A 27,524-nucleotide genomic window follows, 5' to 3' on the forward strand; every position below is an offset into this window, starting at 1 on the left:
CTATCTGCCTGAGCCAGGAGGCCAGGCGAAAGACTGCTTACTGCTTTGCCCTGCCCAGAGGGCCAGAGCCTCATTAAACTGCTTGTTGCTCTGCCCTGCCCACAGAGCTATAACCTCTGAGCCCTGGTCTACACTAGGAGTTGAGGTCAAATTTAGCAGCGTTAAACAGATTTAACCGTGCACCCATCCACATGACGAAGCCCTTTTTTCGACTTAAAGGGCTCTTAAAATCAATTTCTTTACTCCACTCCCGACAAGGGGATTAGCGCTGAAATCGGCCTTGCCGGGTCGAATCTGCGATAATGTGGACACAATTTGACGGTATTGGCCTCCAGGAGCTATCCCAGAGTGCTCCATTGTGACCACTCTAGACAGCACTCTCAACTCAGATGCACTGGCCAGGTAGACAGGAAAAGGCCCGCTAAATTTTGAATCTCATTTCCTGTTTGGCCAGTGTGGCAAGCTACAGGCGAGTACAAAGCCCATCAGCAGAGGTGACCATGATGGAGTCCCAGAATCGCAAAACAGCTCCAGCATGGACCAAACGGGAGGTACGGGATCTGACCACTGTATGGGGAGAGGAATCCATGCTATCAGAACTATGTTCCAGTTTTCGAAATGCCAAAACATTTGTGAAAATCTCCCAGGGCATGATGGACAGAGGCCATAACAGGGACCCAAAGCACTGCCCTGTGAAACTTAAGGAGCTGAGGCAAGCCTACCAGAAAACCAGAGAGGCAAATGGCCACTCCGGGTTAGAGCCCCAAACATGACACTTCTATGATGAGCTGCATGCCATTTTGGGGGGTTCAGCCATCACTACCCCAACCGTGTGCTTTGACTCCATCAATGGAGAGGGAGGCAACACAGAAGCAGGTTTGGGGGATGAGGAAGATAGCTCACTGCAAGCAAGCGGAGAAACCGGTTTTCCCAACAGCCAGGAACTGTTTCTCGCCCTGGACCTGGAGCCAGTACCCCCCGAACCCACCCAAGGTTGTCTTCTGACCCACCAGGTGGAGAAGGGACCACTGGTGAGTGTACCTTTTTAAATAGCATACATGGTTTAAAAGCAAGCATGTTTAATGATTAATTTGCCCTGGCATTTGTGGCTCTCCTGGATATACTCCCAAAGCTTTTGCAAAAGGTTTCTGAGGAGGGCAGCCTTATTCCGTCCACCATGGTAGGACACTTTACCACGTCAGGCCAGTAGCACGTACTCGGGAATTATTGCAGAACAAAGCATTGCAGCGTATGTTTGCTGGCGTTCAAACAACATCCTTTCTTTATCTCTGCATTATCCTCACGAGAGCGATAACATTCATGGTCACCCGGTTGAAATAGGGTGCTTTTCTTAAAGGGACATTCAGATGTGCCCGTTCCTGCTGGGCTGTTTGCCTGCTGAACAGAAATGTTCCCCACTGTTAGCCACGCGGTGGGGGGAGGCAAAATGCAACCTTGTAACGAAAGGACATGTGCTATGTATGTAATGTTAACAGCAAGGTTTACCATGAAAGAGTGTACCCATTGTTCTATAAAATGTGTCTTTTCAAATACCACTGTCCCTTTTTTTTCCTCCACTAGCTGCATGTGTTTCAAGGATCACAGGATCTTCTCCTTCCCAGAGGCTAGCAAAGATTAGCAGGCGAAAAAAACGCACTCGTAATGAAACATTCTCTGACCTCATGCTGTCCTCCCACACTGCCAGAGCACAGACGAATGTGTGGAGGCAGACAATGTCAGAGTGCAGGAAAGCACGAAATTAACGCGAGGGGAGGTGGCGGCTGAAGATGATAGGTGGCGGCAGCGTGATGACAGGACGCAGGATTCAATGCTGAGGATGCTGGAAGATCAAACTAATATGCTCCAGCGTATGGTTGAGCTGCAGGAAAGGCAGCTGGAGCACAGACCGCCGCTACAGCCCCTGTGTAACCAACTGCCCTCTTCCCCAAGTTCCATAGCCTCCTCACCCAGATGCCCAAGAATGGGGGGGGGGGCCTCCAGCCACTCCACCCCAGAAGATTGCCCAAGCAACAGAAGGCTGGCATTCAATAAGTTTTAAACTTTTAAAGTGCTGTGTGGCCACCTTCTTCCCTCCTCCACCCCCACCACCCCTGCCGGGTTACCTTGGCAGTTATCCCCCTACGTGTGTGATGAATTAATAAAGAATGCATGAATGTGAAGCAACAATGACTTTATTGCCTCTGCAAGCAGTGATTGAAGGGGGGGAGGGGAGGTGTTTCATCAATGATAAACAAAACAGAACTTTCACACCGAGGCCTGACCAATCATGAAACTGGTTTTCAAAGCTTCTCTGATGCACACCGCGTCCTTCTGTGCTCTTCTAACCGCCCTGGTGTCTGACTATGCGTAACCAGCAGCCAGGCAATTTGCCTCAACCTCCCACCCCACCATAAACGTCTCCCCCTTACTCTCACAGATATTGTGGAGCGCACAACAAGCAGTAATAACAATGGGAATATTGGTTTCACTGAGGTCTAACCAAGTCTGTAAATTGTGCCAGCGCACTTTTAAATGTGCGAATGCACATTCTACCCCTATTCTGCACTTGCTCAGCCTGTAGTTGAACAGCTCCTGACTACTCTCCAGGCTGCCCATGTATGGCTTCATGAGCCACGGCATTAAGGGGTAGGCTGGGTCCCCAAGGATAACTATAGGCATTTCAACAACCCCAACGGTTATTTTCTCATCTGGGAAGAAAGTCCCTTCTTGCAGCTTTTGAAAGAGACCAGAGTTCCTGAAGATGCGAGAGTCATGTACCTTTCCTGGCCATCCCACGTTGAGGCTGGTGAAACGTCCCTTGTGATCCACCAGTGCTTGCAGCACTACTGAAAAGTACCCCTGGCCGTTTATGTACTCGCCGGCTTGGTGCTCTGGTGCCAAGATAGGGATATGGGTTCCGTCTATGGCCCCACCACAGTTAGGGAATCCCATTGCAGCAAAGCCATCCACTATGACCAGCACATTTCCCAGGGTCACTACCCTTGAAATCAGCAGATCTTTGATTGTGTTGGCTACTTGTATCACAGCAGCCCCCACAGTAGATTTGCCCACTCCAAATTGATTCCCAACTGACCGGTAGCTGGCGTTGCAAGCTTCCACAGGGCTATTGCCACTCGCTCCTCAACTGTGACGGCTGCTCTCATCTTGGTATTCTGGCACTTCAGGGCAGGGGAAAGCGAGTCACAAAGTTCCATGAAAGTGCCCTTACGCATGTGAAAGTTTCGCAGCCACTGGGAATCATTCCAGACCTGCAACACTATGCGGTCCCACCAGTCTGTGCTTGTTTCCCAGCCCAGAATCAGCATTCCATGGCATGAACCAGCCCCATTAGTACCATGATGCCCACATTGCCAGGGCCCGTGCTTTGAAAGAGGTCTGTGTTCATGTCCTCATCACTCTCGTCACCGCGCTTACATCGCCTACTCGCCCAGTTTCGCTTTGCCAGGTTCTGGTGCTGCATATACTGCTGGATAATGCGTGTGGTGTTTAATGTGCTCCGAATTGCCAAAGTAATCTGAGCAGGCTCCATGCTTGCCATGGTATGGCGTCTGCACAGAACGATTGTCTGCCATTGCTCTGACAAAGGGAGGGGCAACTGACGACATGGCTTACAAGGCTGGTTTACAAGGAATTAAAATCAACAAAGGGGGTGGCTTTACATTAAGGAGAAACAAAAACAATTGTCACACAGTATGGCCCATCAAGGACTGAACTCAAAATCCTGGGTTTAGCAGGCCAATGCTCAACCCACTGAGCTATCCCTTCCCCCCAGTATTCCAGGCAGGACTGAATCTCCATTAAAACTTTTCAAGGTGCCCCGACAGACCGCACCAAAACGATTGTCGGCCATTGATTTCACGGGGGGGGGGGGGGGGGGGAAGCAAATGAATATAAAACAAATCTGGTTTATTTCTTGTTTTGATCCACTCCATCTATCTTTTACATCTTTGGCTGGCAGCAGATGGTGCAGTAGGACTGCTAGCCTTCCTCATCTCCTGGCTGCTCAGCAGAAGATGGTACAATAGGACTGCCTGCAGGACTAAAGCGAATGACCTGGTCGAGTCGCTCCTATTTCAGCCCCTGCGCCCATGTCTGCCCAGGCACTCCTGACCGACCTTACCGAGGCAGCCAAGAGCACCTAGGACATGATGACAATGGTTATCAGGCCTATTGCACCATCTGCTGCCACAAGGCCATGAGCTGCTGCTGTGTAGCAATACAGTATCGTGTCTGCCAGCACCCAGGAGACGTATGGTGACAGTGAGCTGAGTGGGCTCCATGCTTGCCATGGTATGGTGTCTGCACAGGTAACTCAGGAAAAAAGGCACGAAACGATTGTCTGCCGTTGCTTTCACGGGAGGAGGGAGGACCTGACGACACGTACCCAGAACCACCCGCGACAATGTTTTTTGCCCCATTAGGCATTGGGATCTCAACCCAGAATTCCAATGGGCGGCAGAGGCTGCGGGAACTGTGGGAGAGCTACCCACAGAGCAACGCTCCAGAAGTCAACTCTAGCCTCGGTACTGTGGAAGCACTCCATCGACTTAATGCACTTAAAGCATTTTGTGTGAGGACACACACAATCGACTATATAAAAACAATTTCTAAAAAACCGACTTCTATAAATTTGACCTAATTTTGTAGTGTAGATGTACCCTGACTGCTAATTCCCCATTGAGCCTTGCCTTTATAGATACACAGTAATGACGGGTGTGGCCTCCCCCCAAGACTGACGGGGAGGGACAGCCACAGACCCCTACATTATATAACTGTTTAGCTGCCATAATTGTCTGCATAAAGCAACCAACTCTATCTAAACTGATGCATAAAGTAACATGAGATATTAATTTTGAGAAAGACAAAAGCTTGTTTATATGTTCATCTCCACCAAGCAATCCTTACAGTGGCACAAACATTGCACTGAGGAAACCCACTTGCTTAGATCCTCTTGGAATCAGGGAAAGTAGTAATGCTTGATAATGGAAGACAAGATAGTGGAGAAGCAAAAATGGATCAAAAAAGGGTAAAAAAGAGACATACCTATAAGCTCTGAAGGATTCTTTTCACTAAAATGTTCACATAGGCGGATAAATGCTTCTGTGTTCTCAAGTGTAGGGCACTCACCATGCCTGGTAAACATGGAAAAACAAAGCTTAGAATAACAACAACAGAAAGGGGAATGAATTCAGTACAGACTTTTAACTTAAAGATCAAATATTCATTTGGGTACAATCAACTTACCCTTTACACTGAAGTTTAATGTATTTGATCCCCTCTTTTTCTATATCATTCCTATCATAGAATCTAGTGGTGTTCGTCAAGTCCACCAGTAAACCCATTTTAACCTAAAAGAATAAAAGCAGAGTAATTATGTTACATTTAATTGTTCCAAATATTAACAGCTCATCAATGAATTGGCTAATAGCCAAAATAAATTGACAGTGTATTAAAGTTGATAATGCCTTTTTTTTTTTAAATACTGTGTTTGTTCATATGATCTCAGTAATATTTGGTTCCAGTACCACAATTTTTCCTCCTTCAAAGCTCCAATGTTTCATTTTACAAGTAACTACCAATGCCAAACTTCCCAAACCCCAAAACAATCTGCTCAAAGTGAAGAAAAAATATTTGGTGAGGAAAAAGTATGCAATCTAAATTCAAATAAAGAAAGAGTTGTTAAACGGATTCAGATATTTTTAAACTATTATGAACTCATGCTGTAATTAAATCAACTCCGTTTAGCGCCCTGCAGCCTGAGCCCTGCAAGTCCGAGTCAGCTGCCTCAGGCTAGCCAAGTGTATTTAATTGCACAGTAGACATACTCCTAGACTTTTAATGCCAGAAGAGATCATCATAGTCATCTAGTCTGACTTCCTGCACATTGCAGGCCACAAAACCTCACCAACCACTCCTATAGATGTACGGTAACCTCTGAGTTACTTAAGTCCTAAAATCTTGATTTAAAGACTTCAGGTTAGAGAGAATCCACCATTTACTCTAGTTCAAACCAGCGAACGACCCATGCTGCAGAGGAAAACAAAAAAAACCCAGGGTCTCTGCTAATCTGACCTGGTGGAAAATTCCTTTCCAACCTCGAATATGGTGATCAGTTAGACCCTGAGCATGTAGGCAAGACCCACAAGCCAGACACCTGGGAAAGAATTGTCTGTAGTAACTGAGAGCTCTTCCCATCTAGTGTCTCTGGCAGTTGGAGATATTTGCTAATAGCAGTCATGGATGGGTAAAATGACATTGTAGGTGACCTCATCATACCATTCCCTCAATAAACTTACCACGCTAAATCTTGAAACAAATTAGATTTTCTGCCCTAGCTACTCCCCTTGGAAGGCTGTTCCAGAATTCCACCTTCATCTTATCACAAGCCTAAACTTGTTGATGGCCAGTTTATATCCATTTGTTCTTGTGTCAACACTGGTCCTTAACTTAAATAACTCCTCTCCCTCCCTGGTGTTTATCCATCTCATGTATTGTCATAGAAATGTAGGGCTGCAAAGGACCTCAAGAGTCATTCTAGTTCACCCCACGCACAGAGGCACATTAAAGTATACTTAGACCGTCCCTGACAGATATTCATCTAACCGAGCAGTTCTCAAACTATGGGTTGGGATCCCAAAGTGGGTCGCGACCCCATTTTAATGGGGTCACCAAGGCTGGCTTAGACTTGCTGGGGCCTGAGGCCTAACAAGCCTGAGCCCCACTGCCTGGGGCCAAAGCCGAAGCCCAAGGGCTTCAGCCTGGGCAGCAGGGCTCAGGTTACAGGCCTCCTGCCTGGGGCTGAAGCCTTTGGACTTCGACTTTGGCCCCACCCACCCAGTGCTGTGGGGCTCGGGCTTTGAGCCCCTCCACCTGGAGTGGCTGAGCTCGGGAAGGCTCAGGCTTCATTCCCTCCTCTTGGAGTCATGTAATAATTTTTTTTTTGTTGGAAGGGGGTCACGGTGCAATGAAGTTTGAGAACCCCTGGTGTAAATTGTTTTTAAAAATCTCCAGATGTGGATTCCACAACCACCCTAGATAACCTGTTCTAATGAGTATATAGTTAGAGTTTTTTCCCTTAATATCTAACCCGAATCTCCCTTGTTGCAAAACTAATCAGTTACTTCTTGTGCTACTTTCAGTGGAAATGAAGAACAATTGATCACCAACCTCTGTAAAACAACATTTACCATATTTAAAAACTTATCAGGTCCCCTTCTCAGCCTGCTCTTCTCTAGACTAAATATGCCCAATGGTTTCGACTTTTCCACATGAGTCATGTTTTCTAAACCTCTTACTTTTGTTGATCTCATCTGGACTCTCTCCAGTTTGTCCACAATGTTAAACTGTGACATTCAAAACTGGACACAATACTCCAGCTAAACCCTCACCATTTCTGAAAAGAATGGGACAGTTACCTCCTGCATCTTACATATTGCACTTTTGTTAATATATCCCAGAATGACATTAGCCTTTCTTGCAACAGCACCGACAATATTCCTCAACAGACGATCCAGGTGCTTTTTCGTGGCTTTTAAACCCTCCAGTTCATCAACTGGGCAAAACTGTCAAAGAAAATTATGCATTTACCATGTATGGCTTTCTCAGATTCATTGCATTCTACAAAAACAAACGGATTACAAGGTGTGCCAGTACTACACAAAAATCAGTTTATCAGCTACTGATGTGCTTTAAAATCAAAATCAGTATACCTAATCTTATTCCATAGTTAGAAACGTTAAAAAAAACCCACTTAAATATATACCAGTAGCTCACTTAAAAAAATACACTGTTTTTAATGTTTAATCATAATACACTTGTAAGAGGATGGTGATAGTATGTCACTATGATATTAGTAAAACACTTATGTATTCAGAAACATATAGGAGTTCTGATTAATAAAAATATCTATATAAAAAGGTAACAGGCTTCTATTTACATTTAACCACAATAGGCTATCAATTATTTAACTTTGTATATAGCAAAGCTATAAATAAAAAGCACTAGCTTTTCTAGATTATCTGGAAGCAATCTTCAGCTGTGATTGGAGTATTACTCCTGGAGAAAATTCTGTGCCAAACAAATTAAAAATTCTGCAAAATTCTGAATATTTTTTGGTCAAAGTAACACTATGTAATCACGCCAGTTTCAATTATTTTGGTAATTTATTTTAAAATACTGGTCAGCAACTATGTCTAGAACAATACAAACAACAACAAAAATTCCCTCAGGAATAGAGTTGAAGAAACCCCACCAACAATCCAGCTCTTGTTTTTCTGCCCCCTCCTCCCCAGAGCCCAGCCAGGGAGCCAGACACCCACACCCTCTTCTCCCAGAGCTTAGCCACAGGGCGCCCCCCAGCTCAGACACTCACAGCTCTCCAACCCAAGAGCCCAACTGCAGGACAACCCCTAGCCCAGACACCCACACCCCTTTCTGGGCCTTGACTATACTAAGAAACAGGTTATTTAAAAGAACGTTAGCCAACACGTTTTAATTAAATTCGCTTTAAAAATGCATTAGGCTCCTGGCGCAGAGTTTAAGCACTTTTCAACATATTAGCTCATCATGCTCACCATATTAGCTCAACATATTAGCCAATCCTAGGACTGCAGAAATGACCTTTAAAAATGTGAAACAAATGTAAACTTCATGTCATCTACCCGAGACCATATGCAACCTAAAAAATAGCTCTGCGAAGTGTGAATTGTACTAAGTTATCACATCTGAAGTGTGATGACTAGTTAAATGCCAACATTAACTACCTCAGTGGTCATCATTTGAGTAGGAACATAAATGAGGAAGTTACTTACCTGTAAGTAGAGGTCTTTGAGACTTGTGGTCCCTATTTATATTCCAGATATGGTTGCATGTGCCAGAGCCGGAAGATTTTCGTAGCAGTGTCCACTGACCCACACATGCGTCATCAGTCACCTCGTGTCTCAGACAAGGTTATTTAAGGTTGTGCAAGTCGATGCCTCTTCACTCACCCACTTACCTCTGAGCATACCAGACCTCTCTCTGAGCAGAGAAAACGGAGGGTAGGTTTTGGAATACAAATAAAGACCACACATCTTGGAGAACCTCCAGTTTCAGGTAAGTAACCTCCTCTCCAAGTGATGGTGCCTATATGTATTCCAAACATGGGTGAATCTCGAGCAGTTGTCAGAGGAGATGGGCACGAGGACACAAGAGGCATCACAGCCTGTAGTACAGCATGGCCTACTGCAGCATCCTCCACCATCCCTTGGGCAATGGCATAATGAGTTGTGAAAGTATGTACTGAACACCACGTCACCACCCAGCAGATGGTCTGTCAGGAGACATCCGCTAAGGAAGTGGATGGGGCTGCCTTTACCCACATCAACTGTGCTGTAATTCCATTGGGCAGTGGGTATTGGACAGCGTATAATATTCTCGGATGCAGCCGGAAACCCATTTTGAGATGTGTTTGGAGGAGAGGGCTTGGCATTTGGAGCAGTCAGCAATGGCAACAAATAGTCTGGTAGAGGCACGAAAGGAGTGAGTTCTGTGCAGGTAGAATGCCAGCATGTGGCAAACATCAAGGGAGTGAAGAGTCCTGTCCACAGGGGTGGCACGTGGCTTAGGATGGAAGACCGGGAGATGAATAGATTGGTTGAGGTGGAACTTTGACACTTCCTTCAGGAGGAGCTTGGAATGCGGTCGTAAGGAAACCTTATCCTCATGAAATACAGTGTAAGGAGGGGTCAGCCATCGTGGTTGCCAGTTCATTGACCCTCCTCGCCAAAGTGATAGCCATGAGGAAGGTTACCTTCATGAAGCAATATGAGAGGGAACATGTTGCCAGGAGGTTCAAAGAGGGGGTCTGGTGAAGGTGGGGAGGACAAGGTTGAGGTCCCACAGTTTCATCAAAAAGCTGTTGAGAAGACCTTTCATGAAGCGAACAGTGGTGGGGTGAGTAAACACCAAGTGTCCATCCATGCGGGGAAGGAAGGCACTAATCACCACCAGGTGGACTTGGACAGAGCTGAGGGCAAGGCCTGACATTTTGAGTTCCAAGAAGCAATTCTGGAAGTCAGAAATGGATACTGCATCCAGTGGGTGGTGATGGCATTGAGCCCAGGATATGAAACATTTCCATTTCGCTGCATTGCAGGTACATGTGGAGGCCCTCCTCCTTTGGGTAAGGACGCATTGCACTGATATAGAGCATGCTTTGCCTACACATGAATTCCATCAAAAAATCAAGCCGTGAGGGGGAAAAAAGCCCTGATTGGGATAGTGGACCTTGCCACAATCCTGGGTGAGGAAGTCCAGGAGTGTGCAGAGGTGGAGTGATGTGCAGATGGAGAGTCTGAGTAGGTATGCAAACAAAAACTGGCAGGGCCAGAATGGTGCTATGAGAATGATAGCCTTATCTCTGCAGATCTTGCAATAGACTTGCGGAATGAGGGGAATGGGAGGGAAGGAATAGTGGAGGTTGCCCCTCAAGGGTAGGAGAAGAGCATTACCATGGGAATCACGGCCCACAGCACCTCTGGAACAGTAGAGGGAAAACATGCAGTTGGTGTACGTGGCAAGCGAGGGGTGCCCCAGGTATGGAGGACAGAGCGGAGAGTGGGGTCATGTCACTCCCACTTGTGGTTGAGGTATAGGGTCCTGAGGAGCGCATCGGCCAAGGAGTTGTGTGCTCCTGGGAGGTACGCTGCTTGGAGTGCAAGGTGGTTGCAAATGCTCGAGTTCCATTGGTGGACGGACTTGGAACAGAGGGACGGGGATTTGTTACCACCTTGTTTGTTGATGTATGTCACTGCTGCAATATTGTCTAAGAGGAGCTGAACATGTTGCAAGCGAAGTAGAGGCTGCTACACATGGCAGGCTAAGTGAACCACCCGCAGCTCTGGGACATTGATGTGCATTCTGACCTCTAGCAGCATGCAAATGCCTTGAGTGCTATGATGGTTTAGGTGAGCACCCCAACCAGCAAAGGAGGCATCTGTGGTCATGATGACAGCCGTGACCAGGACAGCAAAGGGAGTGCCAATCAGCACCTTGGAAGAGTCGGTCCACCAGGTGAGGGAGGCCAGAACCGACTGTGGGATGAGCACTTTGGCTTCCAAGTTATTGTTGTGGGGTCTGAAGACCATCAGGAACTACAGGTTGAGGCATCGCATATGTAAACAGGCATGCGGTGTTACAGAAGCGCAGACTACCATTTGCCCAATGAGACAGAGGCAACAGTGAGCCATGGTGCGAGGGCTGCAGTGTAAGTCTGTAATTAGAGCGGTCAAGGTTGTGAATCAGTCTGCAGGGAAGAAGGCTCATGCTGCAACGGAATCAAGACACGTCGCTAAGAAGGTGATTCTCTGTGTCGGTATGAGCACCAATTTCTCCTCCTTGATTTACAGACGCCAAGAGCTATGAAGAGAGAGTGGAGTGCACGGATGGTAGAAGTAAGCTCGTCATGTGACGGCACAACTATAAGCCAGTCGTCCAAGTAGGGTTACACTAAGTAACTTAGACGACGCATCTGTGCGGCCATGACTACAAAGACTTTTGTGAAGACCTGTGGTGTCGTTGCAATGCCAAAGGGGAGAATTCTGAATGGATAGTGGTTGTTGCCCATGCAGAAGTGGAGAAATTTGCAATGGGCCAGGTGAATGACAATGTGAAAGTATGAGTCTTTCACATTCAGAGCTGCAAACCAAGCCCTCTTGGGGAAGAAGGGAATAATAAATGCTAGCATCATGATACAGAACTTGGATTTTCTGATGAAGGTGTCGAGGAGGCAGACATCAAGGATAAGGTGGTGCCCTTCACCCTTTTTCAGGATAAGAAAGTAGGGGAAGTAAAATTCTCTGCCCAGGAAAGGGCAGGGAACCAGCTCTATGTCACCCTTCACTCTTCTTGTTGTGGAGGTATTGACGGGAAGGATCCCCTATAGGTGTCCAAGTGATGCATTTGCGTGGAGGGAAAAGCAAGGAATTCGATAGAGTAACCAAGGTGCATGATCTCCAGTACTCAGTCAGTGGTGATCTTGCCCAAGTCAGAGGCGAAAAGGGAAAGAAGGGCCTCAAAGATGAACAGAGGAATGGAGTTGGTGATGGGAAGCATTTGCAGCACTTGACTTGCAAGTCAAAAGTGAGCCTTGGGCTGTTGGTGAGTGAGACATTCGGTACCTCAAAGCAGCACTCTGGAATCCCCATATTCACCACTGTCATATGATTGATATGTTTTGTACACATGTGAGGTACCATTTTAAAAGTCTTGATCTGTTGAACTTTAATATCCTGTTGAATTGCATGTGAAGTTATGAAATATTCTTATGTGTGTTACTGAAATATATTGTGAGATTGGAAAACGCCCACAGCCAGCCTTTCAGTTGCAAAGGAGCAGCTATCACTGGCTAGATGGGTGTTGATGGCCTATCAAGAAGAATCCAGTCTCCCAGAGGCTCCTTAGTGAGGGCACATATGCAATGGAAACTACTGCCTGACCAATGGGGACTGCCTGGCGCCCACGTCAGGGCAAGGAACTTTCTAGCAGCTGGAAGAAAGTATGAAAGAGGGACAGTGATATCATCACTTGGTCTCGCTCACACACACACACACACACACGAGAAAAAAATCTGGAAAATCATCAGGAAGACAGATTTTGAATTGGGGAGACTGGTTCCCAAATTGGAAGAGAACCCAGCCTGTGTATTAGGAACTGTGAGCTGCCTGTAACAGCTATTACAGACTTTGATTCAAATCTTGCTTAGTCTGTTAAAGTTAGAACTTAGACTATGTTTCTATTTTTATTTCTTAAGTGAGCAATTTTGATCTCTATGCCTGCTACTTAAAATCATTTAAAATTTATCTTTCTGTAGTTAATAAATCTGTTTTAGATGTTATCTGAAACAGTGTGTTTTGGTTGAAGTGCCTGGGAAATCTCAGCTCAGGTTACCAAGATCTGTTGCACATTCATAATCCTTTTGTTGGAGCGGTGAACTAATTAATGAACTGTCCAAGGGAGTCCTGAGCAATGTAAGACATATTTCTAGGGTGCAAGGTTGGGGTGCTTCAGGGTTTCCTCCCCACTCTGAACTCTAGGGTATAGATGTGGGGACCCGCACAAAAGACCCCCTAAGTTTATTTTTACCAGCTTAGGTTAAAAACTACCCCAACGTACAAAACTTTGCCTTGTCCTTGAACAGTATGCTGCCACCACCAAGTGATTTACACAAAGAACAGGGAAAGGACCACTTGGAGTCCTATTCCCCCAAGCCTTACATTCCCTTTCCTGGGGAAGGCTTGATAATAATATCCTCACCAATTGGTACAGTTGAACACAGACCCAAACCTTTGGATCTGAAGAACAATGAAAAATCAATCAGGTTCTTTAAAGAGGAATTTTATTAAAAGAAAAGGTAAAAGAATCACCTCTGTAAAATCAGGATGGTAAATACTTTACAGGATAATCAGATTCAAAACATAGAGAATCCCTCTAGGCAAAACCTTAAGTTACAAAGAGACACAAAAACAGGAACACACATTCCCCCCAGCACAGCGAATTTACAAGACAAAACAAAAAAAAAACCCAACACATTTTCTAGCTAGATTACTTACTAACTTTACAGGAGTTGAAGGGCTTGCATCCTTGATCTGTACCCAGCAAAGATATTTCACAGACAGACCACAGCCTTTCCCCCCCCATCCAGATTTGAAAGTATCTTGTCCCCTCTTTGGTCATTTTGGGTGAAGTGCCAGCTTCTTAACCCTTTACAGGTGAAAGGATTTTGCCTCTGGCCAGGAGGGATTTTATAGCACTGTATACAGAAAGGTGGTTACCCTTCCCTTTATATTTATGACAGGGTGATTGGCTGGTGCCTCTCTCCGTGTGATTCACAAGTGGCTCAGGGAGTATTCATGCATTTTAGCTGGGTGTGGGGCTCCACATGCTGATGTCTGAGTGATCATAGTGTCGGGGAGGGGTTTTTCTGCTTGTCACTGACATAGCTTTGTGAGAGACAGCCCAGGCTGGAGAGTTAAAGGGGAACAGTCGTCCCACAGTTCCAGGTTGTACATCGGGGATCCCATCACAGTGTGTCAGGGTGGAGGAGGTGACTGCAGCTGGGGCCACAGGCACTATGAACACTGCTGCCTTCATGGGGGTTCTTTCTGCCAGTGACAGTACGGAGGATAGGGTATGTACTGCCAGGGATGGAAGGGTTCCTGCTGCTGTTTGTGACAGGACACTGGGGTGTAGATCCCAAGGGACTGAAGTGTCACCCTTGAGTCCTTCAGGGAGTGGAGTGACTTTTCCATCTTGGCTAAGAAGAGTTTGTCCTCACCGAAGGGGAGGTCCTATAGGGTGGTCTGTATCACCCACAGAAAGCCAAAGGACTGCAGCCAAGAGTCATGTTGCATGACTATGCCCATGGCAAGGGAACAGGATGACATATCCACAGCATCAACAGCTACTTCAAGACCTACCTTGGCCACCAGGCTGCCTTCCTCTATGAGGGCGCGAAAGTACTGTCTGTTGTCCTGCCGCACATCATCCAGGAATTCTGCTAGGTTGGCATAGTTGTTGAAATCATACTTTGCCAGCAGAGTCTGGTAGTTCACAATGCAAAATTGCAATACTATTGAGAAGTAGACTTTTCTGCCCAAAAGATCTAGGGCTGCCCAGTCCGGAGGAGTCAATTTCTGCCAACAGGCGGGTTCTGTTGCCACATGCACCACAATGGAACTGGAGGGTGGGTAGGAAAAGAAGAAATATGCTCCCTTAGCTGGGACAATGTACCTGCATTCTGTCCGTTTTGGCATGGGGCACAGGAAGCCGCTGTATGCCAGACAGCTCTCGCAGGTTGCAGGATAGCAGGATGTTGATGGGGCAGCAATGCACATGACGACCCCTGGAGTTGGAGGATGTTCAGCAGTTAGTGGTGCTGGTCCTGCACCTCCTCCAGGGATATGCCCAGGTCCATGGCTATCCTGTACAGTAGGTCCTGATACTGTTTATGATCATCAGGAGGCAAGAGCGCAAGGGGATAAAAGAGCATCATCCAGAGAAGATGAAGCAGCCATAGAGACTGGCGGAACTGGCAGTACCAGCTCTGCCTCTGTTTCTTCCTCAGAACCCAATGGTTCCAGTTCAAGGTCCAGGGCAGAAGGGAATGATGCTTGAGAAAGTGAATAGAGCCATTGATACGAGTCCCAGGACGGCCAGTGTGGCCAGGGATTGGGGATACGGCAGGTGCTGGGTCATATGCTAGCGGGTGAGATGTCCGGACATGGGAGTCTGAGCTTCTCCTTGAAGTGGAGGAAAATGTCTGTTCTGGCTAAGAGAGTCCAATGAAGCCTCCAGGAGCCATGGAGCCGTTGGTACTGGCAGTCCATGACGCACTACCTGGAAGTATCCCTCCTGGAGCAGGAGCGGTTCATCCACAAAATTGGGTAACTCGTGCGTAGCAAGCAGTGGAGAAGGGGGATAGAGCAGTTCAAGATGTGCCAATGGGAGAAGGGGCTCACAGCATCACAGGGTCCAGCAAATTTCTCTGTGAGAACCAAGGAACATAGTAGTGTCCGTGGCACCAAGTGAACCGATGGGCATGGAGACACTGTCAACAAGCGCCCCGGAAAGCATTCTAGGTGGGCGGCCACTAAATGCATCCGATGAAGTGAGCTGTAGCTCACGAAAGCTTATGCTCTAATAAATTTGTTAGTCTCTAAGGTGCCACAAGTACTCCTTTTCTTTTTGTGAATACAGACTAACACGGCTGCTACTCTGAAACCTACAGTGGTCTGTGATACTACCAGGTCCTCCTCCTCCTTCATCTTACCCTTGGAGCAAGGAAGCTTGGGCAGTGATGGGAGAGGGTCCACACACAACTTCTTGCCCAGTCTGGCTCAGAGAGGGAATGCTGCACTTGAAGGCAGTCCGCTTCAGGGAATTGCTCCAATGCCCATGAGTGTTTTCGGCTCGCATTCTTGGGCTTGTCCTGGACCATCAGTACCACTGTATCCGGGGCATGGGATGTGCTTGCAGAGCACTCACTAGCAGTGCAGAGCGCTGCATCAAAGGCTCTGACAGTCCCAGGTTAGACTGTGAATGTGGCCAGAGAGCTGCTTCCATAAGGAGCTTGCAGAGGCGAAGTTGTAATGCTTCCCAGGTCCGCAGTGAGCGACAAGATCTTACAGTAAGCGGCGAGATGAGTCTCCCCAAGACAGTAGATGCAACATTGGTGCTCATTGCTTACTGAGAACAAGTGAGGGCACAAAGTCCAGTTTTTGAACTCCGGAATCCAGCGCATAGTCCCTGGGGAGCCCAACCAGAGCGACAAATACTAATGCTACAGAAAACTATTTACAGCTAACTGTGGAAGAAAAAAAACAAAGAAAAACTATGTACAAACAGACAAAAATGCTCTCGTAGTTGAACAATGATCACAGAGGAACAGGGATTCTGATTCCGACAATGCAGCAATTAAAAGGGAACTGAAAAGGCGTTAACCCACATGACCTAATATAACCTCAACTGAGACATGAAGAGATGCACATGCGGGTCAATGGACACTGCTAAGAAAACCTTCCCGCTCCAGCAATGGTGCGCATGCACACTCACGTTTGGAAAATAAATAGGGATCACCACTCAAAGAAGAACAAGGAGCTTCTCTCTCATTGTTGGATGTAGTGAGGCAACTAGATTTTGTCAAATGTTGAAGCAGTGGAGGAACAAGAAATTCAAGCCAACCGCCAAAATCTGAAGGTTCCACTATACCCCTACCCAAAACAGAGGGAACAAGGCAACGCATCCCCACTTCAGTACAAAACGTTTCAACTGACACTTAAGTCACAAAATCCAGACTTGGCTCCCACTTCTTCCTGCATACCAGAAGCCTCAAAAATCACTTTCAAAACTTCAAAAACCTCCCATGTTCCCCCAAACGACTTCTACAATGCAGTTTAGAGTTTTCAATACAAAAATTTGTATTAAATTTAATACAAATTTAAAACTGAATTTAATATCAAAAGATAAACACAAATAATACTTTTTATGGATAATTTTCTCCCCATGTTTCACTCACTTTAAAAAAAAATTACTTTTTTATTTTTGTTTGAATTTATGCAAGAAATTTTAGTTTGTTCACTGGAATATTGCCGCAGACTTTAGATCCACATTGCCACCAAGTACTTGGGGGCTTTGCTCCTAATTTGTACATCAGAAGAACTAGCATAAAGAAGTCTACTTGGGAGAACATCCCAGAGGTCTAGGGCTTCTGACCAACTAGTCTCTCTCATCTCCTGTGTACCTCTTCAAGCATACAGAAGTGGAGCTCTCTTTGGTCCCTCCGATCACCCCTGGATCTTCATGCACTTCAAGCAGCAGTGGATCAAAAGGGTGCCTGTCATAATTTAGGTCTGATATACCACAAGGTCTTGTCTATATCACCTGAAAACCAGATTACTACCCTTCCCAACACGTAATTTAAATAGGGTATAGGTAATAAACAATATCAGATATCTATTTTACATTTTAGCATCTCACAATTTAACATGGCTAGAAAAACAAGTACTGTAGGAGTAAGAAAAACTGTTTCAGTTCCTGCTGAAGCATGGGTTGCAGTACACACGCACATCTAATACCCTTGCTCTGACTGACAGAGCTGAAATAGAATTGTATGAAATAGGTTATGAAATGTGTCTTTGTAGCTCAGCTGCTTTGGCTTGTCGTGGAAATGAGTGTCCATAAGATGTCAGTGCTCCAGAGACAGTCACCAGAGTGATATTATCTTGGTGCTGTCTCACAAGTTTGTCCCCAAAATGGCTTTAGATTTGAGTCTATTTTACCAGAGTGGATTTGATTTAAATCAAAGGGGTTTTTTATTAGGTCTTGGGCAGGGCCTTAAGTGGCTCCAGGTGCTCCAATTACATTGCACTATAATTTATAAATTTATAATTTAGGGGTATAGTAACCCTTCCCTAGTCCACAGGGTATAAGGCCTTGATCATCCTATGGCTTATATACCTCCCATCTACCACTCTCCTGCTGCTCTCTGGCCCTGCTGTATCACATAGTCTACAATCATCTAACAACCATACTTAGAGATATTCTACTCCCCTGGCACATGGGAGACTGGTTGTTACAAAGATAGGCTGAGCTGCTATTGGAAAGGTAAAAACCCATTTGCTTCACAACAACCTTTGACAAATTCTCAGTGTAGCAATGAAACCAAGGTATTCTGTACTCATCCTCCAAAATGGAATTGAGGAATCATACTGTAGTTTGAAAGAAAGATTTACTTATTCATTAGAGTTTCTAGTTTCTGTAGTCAATACAGTTCAGCATTGTTTCTGACCCCAATACAGCCATTTATTAAATAAGCCTCAGAACCTGTGATATAAGTGTCATTCCAATTTTAGAGACTAATAAAAAAGACTGAGATTTATATATTTGTTCAAAGTGATATATGAATTCTGCAACAAAGCTGGAAATAGAGCCCAGATCATCTTATTCCCAGTTGTGGGTAAGGCACAGAAGACCAAATAAAATAAGTGACAAGGATGAAGAAACAGAGAGAATTCCAAACTTCAAATCTCCTTTCAATCTTCCCCTTCCAAAATAACCTTTCAGGGGTTGTTGTTTTTTTTACTTCTTTATGATAATCAAGAGCATTTTTTTAAAAATACTTTGCAGGACACTTTTAAGCATTGCAAGAGCAAAGTTCAACTTTGGAGAATGAGTGGGCAGAGAAGTCTATACTAGGAAGACAAAAAACTACATAGATAAGGATCACAAGCAGACAGGCAGGCTTTGGAAGCATTAGTAAGAGAAGAGTTTTTGTTTTTTAAATTGCCTGGGTCTCCAAATAAACTTGCTTCTTAAATTGCCATTGTGTAACTGTAACTGGCATACACATGGAGAGAAGAAAATCCAATACATCTATCCCCCACAAAAAGGGTTGTAGGAGAGTTCAGTTGAACTGGCAAGTTTCTTTTCATATTTTACAAGTCCAAAATTTCAGATTTACTAGGCCTACAGAGTTGCACCAGTTTAACTAAAAGTGTGATTTAAAATCTATTTAATTTAGCACCGCTGCAACCTTGAACGCCTCCGGTGTCGATGGTGGTTATATGTCCACCAGATGGTCCAGGGACCGAGGAGGGTTCGAACTCGACTGGACCCCGGCCAGGGCAGGAGTCGACAAAACCCTTAGCGGAAGCAAAGCAGAGGCGGTCTGTCCTGAGCCACTCGTGGACGGCACCAGCCCCTTAGGTTTCAAGAGGGGTGATCGGTCCCTCACCGGCCTCTTCTTCTTTAGCGGCACCGGAGATAGAGAATGGTGCCGAACTGAGGCCAATGCCCTATGGCCCAAGTAGTGGCGGTGCCAGTGGGTTTTACAGCCCTTAGCCGGGCCTGTTTTGCGCGCTGCTGGCGCCGGAGCGCTGTGCACCAAAGATGACGTGCTCGGTGCCAGGTTGTTGGGTCCCGGGTCGGATTGCGGTCTCAGAGCCGCCTCCATGAGCAGGAGTTTTAGTCTCTGCTCTCTGTCCTTAAGGGTTCTTGGGCGGAAACCCTTGCAAATGCATCACCTGTCCTTTTGGTGAGTGTCACCAAGGCACCGCAAGCAAGACAAGCGAGGATCACTCTTGGACATAAACTTTCCACAGGACTCACAGAGTTTAAACCCCGGAGACCTGGGCGTACCCCCAAAGGGGAAACAAACTATCTGAAAAAGTATAACTATAGAGAATAACTATTGAACTATGTACACTAAGAACAAAGACACTGCTAAGGTGCTTGCTGTAAAAGTGAGCAAAGTTCCAGCTAGCTGTCAGGGGCTGTAAGAAGGAACTGAGGGGGTGGGGAGTCGGCGGGGCCCGATACTGGGTGCCATGAAGGCACCACTCCAGGGGGCGCCCAGGCGGACCCTACGGACGCTGCTAGGGGAAAAATCTTCCGGCTGGCGTGCACGTGGCGCGCGTACATCTGCTTGGAATGGACATGAACAATCACTCAAAGAAGAACTGGTATGTCTGGAAGTCAGGACCTACTTCACAAGAAGTCTATCGTTAATGTCCTAAATGCCTCTTATCCTTGTTTTTAAGGGCATTCAGCACAAAAGGAAACACTGCAACTTTATGATCATGTACGTGGGTATTATCTGTAATACTGTTAACATTTAGAGTGGCTGCAGCTTGACAATTCTATTAACATCTCACTGAGATACGGAATGAGGACAGTAAGAAAAAATTAGCTCACACTTCTCTTGATGCAATTCTTTAGCTGAAGAATTTTGAGCAATGCTGAATTATGAGGGCAACTATCATTTTATTATTAAAACTAATGATTTTTTATGAAAGCTAGGATCCCGTAGAGAAAGTAAGAGGAAAACTTGGGGGAAAATTACAGTATTTGTGATTTTTTTTTCTACCAATGGTCCAACAGAAGCCATCTATTACATTTTCTTCAGTATGCATATGTATTTTTTATAAAATGTTAACTTACCTTCAGACTCTTTAAATAGTTGGACAGCATACTGGGATGGAAGCGATTCTCTTCAGCAACCTGTTCATCGTATCTTGGTCCTAACATTGTCTTCAAAGGCAAAAACTTCCCTATAGAACAAAATAAAATTTTACAGCATGTATATATACACATATACACACACGTGATTTTAAAGCTATATGCAGAACAGCTTCACAGAGACTCAGCAATAACCTAGAGGATTTAATTAAAACCAAGCTATGGAAAATTTGGCCCGTCTGCCCCTATGTCATGATGGAAGGATGTCCTGGCCTAATCTGAGTGACACAACAACACAGTGCATTAGGTCACAATACCTGGAGTGAAAAGACGGGCTCAGTCCCACAGGACAGGAGCCACCAGTCTGGGGAAACTGCAGAGATGGCTCACTCTCTACCTCCCTTTCCCCACTGGGGTCTCTATTCTGCATGGGGCCAGGAGAACCTGAATCTGGCATCCCATCTAGGACCATCCTGGGATCAACTGGTCGGTTGGGACCCACTGTTTGGGAAACACTGGATTAGAGGAACTAAAAAAGAAAAAAAAAGGGCACGGGGATTTGCAGCCCTGTAGAGCAAGCCCAGCTTTATTAAATGCCCAGCTGCATTGCCACAAAACAACACTGTCACACGGTCTGAAGCAGTTCCTAAAACTGTTAAGCCAACCTTGGCTGGCTTTGAATTCCATCTCATCAGAAGGCTGTCTCTCTTCAGCGGGAGGTTTGAACAGCGCATAGAGGCTAAGAGCCTTTTCTTGCAATGTACTGCCATCAATAGGCACACGTTTACGGTTCATGACTTCCAGCCATAAGTTTAAGGCCTTTTCAATCTTCACTAAAGTCTTATCATGCACCTGGCTCATCACCTTAGCAATTATTGGAGCACTTGATGCCACGGCTTGACGAATTTCTCTCTCTCAAATCTTGATGGCACAGATGCTAGATTCGTTGCAGCCATATTTATGCATTGGAGACAGACATACCATCTCTCAATAAGTCCAACACAGCCAGTTTTTCCACCAGCGTTGGAACAGATTCCTGTTTCTTCAGTTGAGCACCAGATGAAGTAGTTGGCTTGCGTTTGGGGGCCATGTTATACAAAAAATACGTACAGTATCTTTAAACACTAGAATCACACTCAGAGCGGCGAGATGCTCACACTATGAGAGGCACGCAGGAACTGAAACTGACTGAGGGAACAGCAGATTCACATCTCCCATCTCATGCTCACTCCGAGGCATAGGTTCATTGAGTGGAATGGTGGGCAGATTCGCCAGCACTATTATCAAGTATCCTGTTCTTTTTCTTTGCCGAGTGTGTATAGTTGAATTTGCGTAAGTTAAATACACGTGTGATGCGACTCACCTGTACCGCATTATTTTTTTTTAACAAGCGTCATCAGCATGGAAGCCTGCTTCTTGTCTACAATGTCACCTGAAAGTGAGAAATGACATTCTCATGGCACTATTGTAGCCGGCGTTGTAAGATATTCACGTGCCAGATTCACTAAATATTCATATGTCCCTTGATGCTTCAACCTCCATGCCAGAGGACATGATTCCATGCTGATGACAGATTCTGCTCGATAACAATCCAAAGTAGTGTGGACCGATGCATGTTCATTTTCATTATCTGAGTCAGATGCCACCAGCAGAAGGTTGATTTTCTTTTTGGTGGTTCGGGTTCTGTAGTTTCCACATCAGAGTGTTGCTCTTTTAAGATTTCTGAGAGCATGCTCCACACCTCAGCCCTCTCAGATTTTGGAAGGCACTTCAGATTCTTAAACCTTGGGTCGAGTGCTGTAGCCATTTTTAGAAATTTCACACTGGTACCTTCTTTGCGTTTTGTCAAATCTGCAGTGCAAGTGTTCTTAAAACGAACATGTGCTGGGTCATCATCCGAGACTGCTACAATGTGAAATAGATAGCACAATGCAGGTAAAATAGAGCAGGGGACATAAAATTTTCCCCCAAGGAGTTTAGACACAAATTTAGTTAATGCACTTTTTTTTTTTTATGACACTCATCAGCATGGAAGCATGTCCTCTGGAACGGTAGCTGAAGCATAAGGGGCATATGAATGTTTAGCATATCTGGCACATAAATATCTTGCAATGCCAGCTACAAAACTGCCATGCGAACACTTGTTCTCACTTTCAGGTGACATTGTAAATAAGAAGCAGGCAGCATTATCTCCCGTAAGTGTAACTTGTTTGGCTTAGTGATTGGCTGAACAAGAAGTAGGACTGAGTAGACTTGTAGGCTCTGAAGTTTTACACTGTTTTTTTTAGAGCAGTTATGTAGCCAAAAAAAACTGCATTTGTAAATTGCACTTTCACGATAAAGAGATTGCACTACAGTACTCGTTTGAGGTGAACTGAAAAATACTATTTCTTTTGTTTATCATTTTTACAGTGCAAATATTTGAAAGCAAAAATAATATAAAGTGAGCACAGTACACTTTTTATTCTGTGTTGTAACTGAAATCAATATATTTGAAAATGTAGAAAAACATCCAAAAATATATAATAAATTTCAATTGGAATTCTGTTGTTTAACATGGCGATTAAAACTGTGATTACTCGCAATTAATTTTTTTAATCACGATTACTTTTTCTAGTTAATCGCATAAATTAACTGCAATTAATCAACAGCCCTAAAAGTAACATTTAAATTCAGCATGGCCAGAACAAGAAAATGGGAATTTAAAATGTCAGTTTGTAAGCCTGATGATGTAAACACCAGTTCTGATGGTTTCTAAGTGTGAAGTATTCCAAAGACAGCCTTAAGAGAACCAAAAAGAAAAGGAGTACTTGTGGCACCTTAGAGACTAACAAATTTATTAGAGCATAAGCTTTCGTGAGCTACAGCTCACTTCATCGGATGCATGAAGTGAGCTGTAGCTCACGAAAGCTTATGCTCTAATAAATTTGTTAGTCTCTAAGGTGCCACAAGTACTCCTTTTCTTTTTGCGAATACAGACTAACACGGCTGCTACTCTGAAACCTGTCATTAAGAGAACCAGATAGTGTCAGAAACATCCATTTACTGTCAGCCCTTTTCATTATAGCTGTTCCACAGTAACAGAGATCTCCCAATCAGCATGGAACAGCAACGTTCTATATAAAATACAGTGCTTACCTGTGGCTCTGGGACTTTGAGAGTTTATTTTAGAAGAACTGTCAAGTCTTGACCTTATTAATGAAAGGTCTGTTCTCAGCTATTATTGCCTGGAGGCTCAGGTTTTTAATTTATGAGCTTTTATTGTTCGCACAACACATTCTGAGTGGCTTTGTAACAGCCTTCATAAGAGTTCTCTATCATCTCTTTTCTCTATCATCTCTTTTATCATCTCTATCATCAAATTGCAATAAATTTTAGGCATTTCATATAAGATTCTGTACCTGTAGTAGTTACTGAATTATGAGTAACCATGAATAGCCGTGTATACATTTCAATTTGCAAATAGAAAAAAAAAATCAAAAATACGGGTCTCAAGTGGCACTAAAGAATTTCTATTCCTATTTAACTAATTATTGTATTCAAAAAAAGCATTTTGAAAAGTACCAATACATTATATACATTAAAATATAAAAATACATATTCTTATTGTCTACATTTTTAGATACTGAAAAGCATGTAAAAGTTCACTGGGTTAAAACAGCCTTTTTGATTTTGTCCACTCTCATGCACCAAAACGCTTTGGTTGTGAATATCCTGCAATCATAAAACTACCAGAACAAAAAACTTTGTTAGGACAGAATCAGAGGTTATACATGATTAATTAGTCTAGCATAGAGGTTCTCAAACTATGAAGACCACCTCCCCAGTGCCAGGGAAGGCACCAGTTGCCCATCTTTTGGACAGTGGTGCAGTGCTGCCAAAGTGGATCAAGAACTCCTCTTGGTCTGGCGGTCAGCCAGGGGGGCATGGACAATGTGGAAGCAGCTTGTAAGGTCTCCCCCGCTCCAACCAGTGCTCCACTCCCCAAATCAGCGCTCCACTCCCCAAATCAGCCCTGCCCACAGCAGCACAAGGGTTCTCTTGCTTTCCCATCTTCCCCCCAGCATCACAGGTCCTCCCGTCTTCCCTCTGTGCTCCACTCTCCAGCTCAGCCAGGGCTCCTTCATCTTCCCCTGAGCTGTCCTGTGACCTCCGCACTTCCCCCAATGCCCAAGACCAATAAAAACTGCAAATATTCTAGTCTGTTCCCCTCTGCGATCCCTTGGCAAAGCTCTAAGCAGCAGCATAAGCACCAGGGCTGTCTGCAGATTTCAGAAGACAGATTGCATTGGTATATGTTTAGTTCCAGTCCAGAAAAGTTTTCTAATTCTAGGGTTCCTAAAATAATGGTGGTGGTTGGGGATGGGAGGGGGGATTAAATGAAAAATCAGGTTCTGCAGAAATCACTGATACTCTTGCTATATAATTCTTCATTATTCACCATCACCCCACTTCAATAATAACTTCCACCTAACTTGACATTTTTCTCCTTGCCTTTTATATGTTAATATATTATTGGATGTATACCGTGATTTTATTAAATGTATATTCAAGATTTTGAAAGAATATGGTCTCAAGGAACATTAATTATCACAGAATTCTGTAAGTTCTCATAGTATGTTCGGATGCTAGTACTGAGAGTGTCATTCATGTGATGGTAGCAAGACATTGCTAAAATGGAAGGTTTTGCATTATTAGATTCAGCTGTTCTTTTCTGGCAATAAAGATTAGGTACCAGAAAAGACTGAAGTGTCAAAAGATGACATACTGGAGCAAGATGATAATTTAAAAAGCATTCCAAGTGTTCTGAGGGAGCTCAAGTATGAAGTGGCTGTACCGCCAGCAAAAATATGCCATCTTTCATTTGAAACAGCTACTGTATCAGAGGACCAAGGGTGGAAAATGTTGTGCCTACATTTAAAAAGGCTTGTGGGGTGATTCAAGGAATTACAGCCCAGTCAACCTTATATAGACACCTAGTATATTGGTTGAAGTAATCATTAAAATTAGAATTAAAAAATACACCTGTAAGTTCATGATAGTGTTATGGTGAGATGTACTGGTGACTGCTTGGATCACAAACTTCTTTGGGACTGGGTGTGAGTACACCCTTCAATTAACATAACCGTGAGGATGAGTTCATCAGAAGCCCCCACCCCAAAACAAAAAGGAGTTGTGAACCTTCCTGAAGTTTGAACTGAGTGGGGGAAGGGTTTTGAAACATATAGATTGTGTGGTGTGTGCACAGGTTTAGGCAGGACACTCAGAAACAGAGACACAAACAGGTAAAAGGAGCAACTGCAAGCACCGCGTCTGACTGTGGAAGAAAGCTGTGGAGAGGTTTTTAGGTCAGAGTGAAGCCTAAAAAAAGAGAGTGTTCCTGGTGGTGTAAGCAAAGAAGTTGTTTCCTGCTGTTTGATTCGTTCTGTATTCAGAGACACTGGACTTTGTACATTCTTTCTAAATAAACAAAACTGCACTCAAGAAATACTTATCAAATGAAACATCGCCAAACTCTGACTTGCCGCTTGGGTCGAAAAGGGGCAACACTGGTTTAAGAAGCTGGATCGAGTTCGCAAACAGAGATTGTGAGCTGGTATACCTCTCGAACCAAGATGTAACAAACAATGGAAGTACTTGCAAAATTCAGAAATAACTAGCAGGAATTAAAAGACCTAAAATGGGAGCTGAACATTTCACAAAAAGAATTAAGACAAACCAATAAACCAACCAGTTTTCTTTGAGAGGGTAACATGCCTTGGGGACAGGGGGGAAGTGATATATCTTGACTTTAGTATGGTCATACTGTCTCACATGACCTTCTCATAAACCAACTAGGGAAATACAACCTAGATGGAGCTACTATAAGGTGGGTGCATAACTGGTTGGAAAATCGTTCCAAAGAGAAGTTATCAGTGGTCCACAATCAAGCTGGAATAGCATATTGAGAGAGATCCTGCAGGGATCAGTCCTGGGTCTGTTCAATATCGTCATCAATTATTTAAGATAATGGCATAGAGAGTACACGTATAAAGTTTACAAACAAAACCAAGCTGGGAGGGGTTGCAAAGTGCTTTCGAAGATAGGATTAAAATTGAAAATGATCCGGAGAAACTGGAGAAATGGTCTGAAATTGTTCTCCTTAACCTCTGAGGATAGGACAAAAAGCAATGGATGTAAAGTAAAGAAGATGAAATTCAATAAGGACCAATGCAAAGTACTCAGCTTAGGATGGAACAATCAGTTGCATATATACAAAATGAGAAATGTCTGCCTAGAAAGGAGAACTGCGGAAAGGAATCTGGGGGTCATAGGGGACCACAAGCTAAATATGAGTCAACAGTGTAATACTGTTGCAAAAAAAGCACAAACATAATTCTAGGATGTATTAGCAGGAATGTTCTAAGCAAAACAGAAGTAGTATTTCTTCCACTCTACTCCATGCTGATCAGGCCTCAATTGGAGTATTGTGTGCAGTTCTGGGCGCCATATTTCAGCAAAGATAGGGACAGACTGGAAAGGATTCACAGGAGAGTAACAAAAAATGTTAAAGGTCTAGAAAACATGACCTATGATGAAAGATTGTTTAGTCTGGAGACGAAAAGACTGAGTTGGGGACATGATAACAGTTTTCAAGTATAAAGGGTTGTTAAAAGGAGACTAGAGAAAAATTTCAGAGTAGTAGCCGTGTTAGTCTGTATTCGCAAAAAGAAAAGGAGTACTTGTGGCACCTTAGAGACTAACAAATTTATTAGAGCATAAGCTTTCGTGAGCTACAGCTCACTTCATCGGATGCATTTGGTGGAAAAAACAGAGGAGAGATTTATATACACACACACAGAGAACATGAAACAATGGGTTTATCATACACACTGTAAGGAGAGTGATCATTTAAAATAAGCCATCACCAGCAGCGGGGGGGGGGGGGGGGGGAGGAAAACCTTTCATGGTGACAAGCAAGGTAGGCTAATTCCAGCAGTTAACAAGAATATCAGAGGAACAGTGGGGGG

The 27,524-nt window shown here is 44.4% G+C and overlaps 1 protein-coding gene across 4 annotated transcripts in view; it reads right to left on the reverse strand.

Moving 5' to 3' along the window:
* The window catches only part of RNGTT (RNA guanylyltransferase and 5'-phosphatase), a 443,949-nt gene that overhangs the window by 410,751 nt on the left and 5,674 nt on the right, over positions 1-27,524 (reverse strand). For all 4 annotated transcript variants that reach the window (XM_038396507.2, XM_043510641.1, XM_038396508.2 and 1 more), the window contains exons 2-4: positions 20,497-20,606; positions 5,266-5,369; positions 5,065-5,153 (exon numbers count right to left, since the gene is read on the reverse strand). In XM_038396507.2, coding sequence (XP_038252435.1) covers positions 5,065-5,153; positions 5,266-5,369; positions 20,497-20,606 — 303 coding nt within the window. The remainder of the gene's footprint in view (positions 1-5,064; positions 5,154-5,265; positions 5,370-20,496; positions 20,607-27,524) is intronic.

Source organism: Dermochelys coriacea, chromosome 3 (genome assembly GCF_009764565.3).
Source record: "Dermochelys coriacea isolate rDerCor1 chromosome 3, rDerCor1.pri.v4, whole genome shotgun sequence".
Lineage (NCBI taxonomy): Eukaryota > Metazoa > Chordata > Testudines > Dermochelyidae > Dermochelys > Dermochelys coriacea.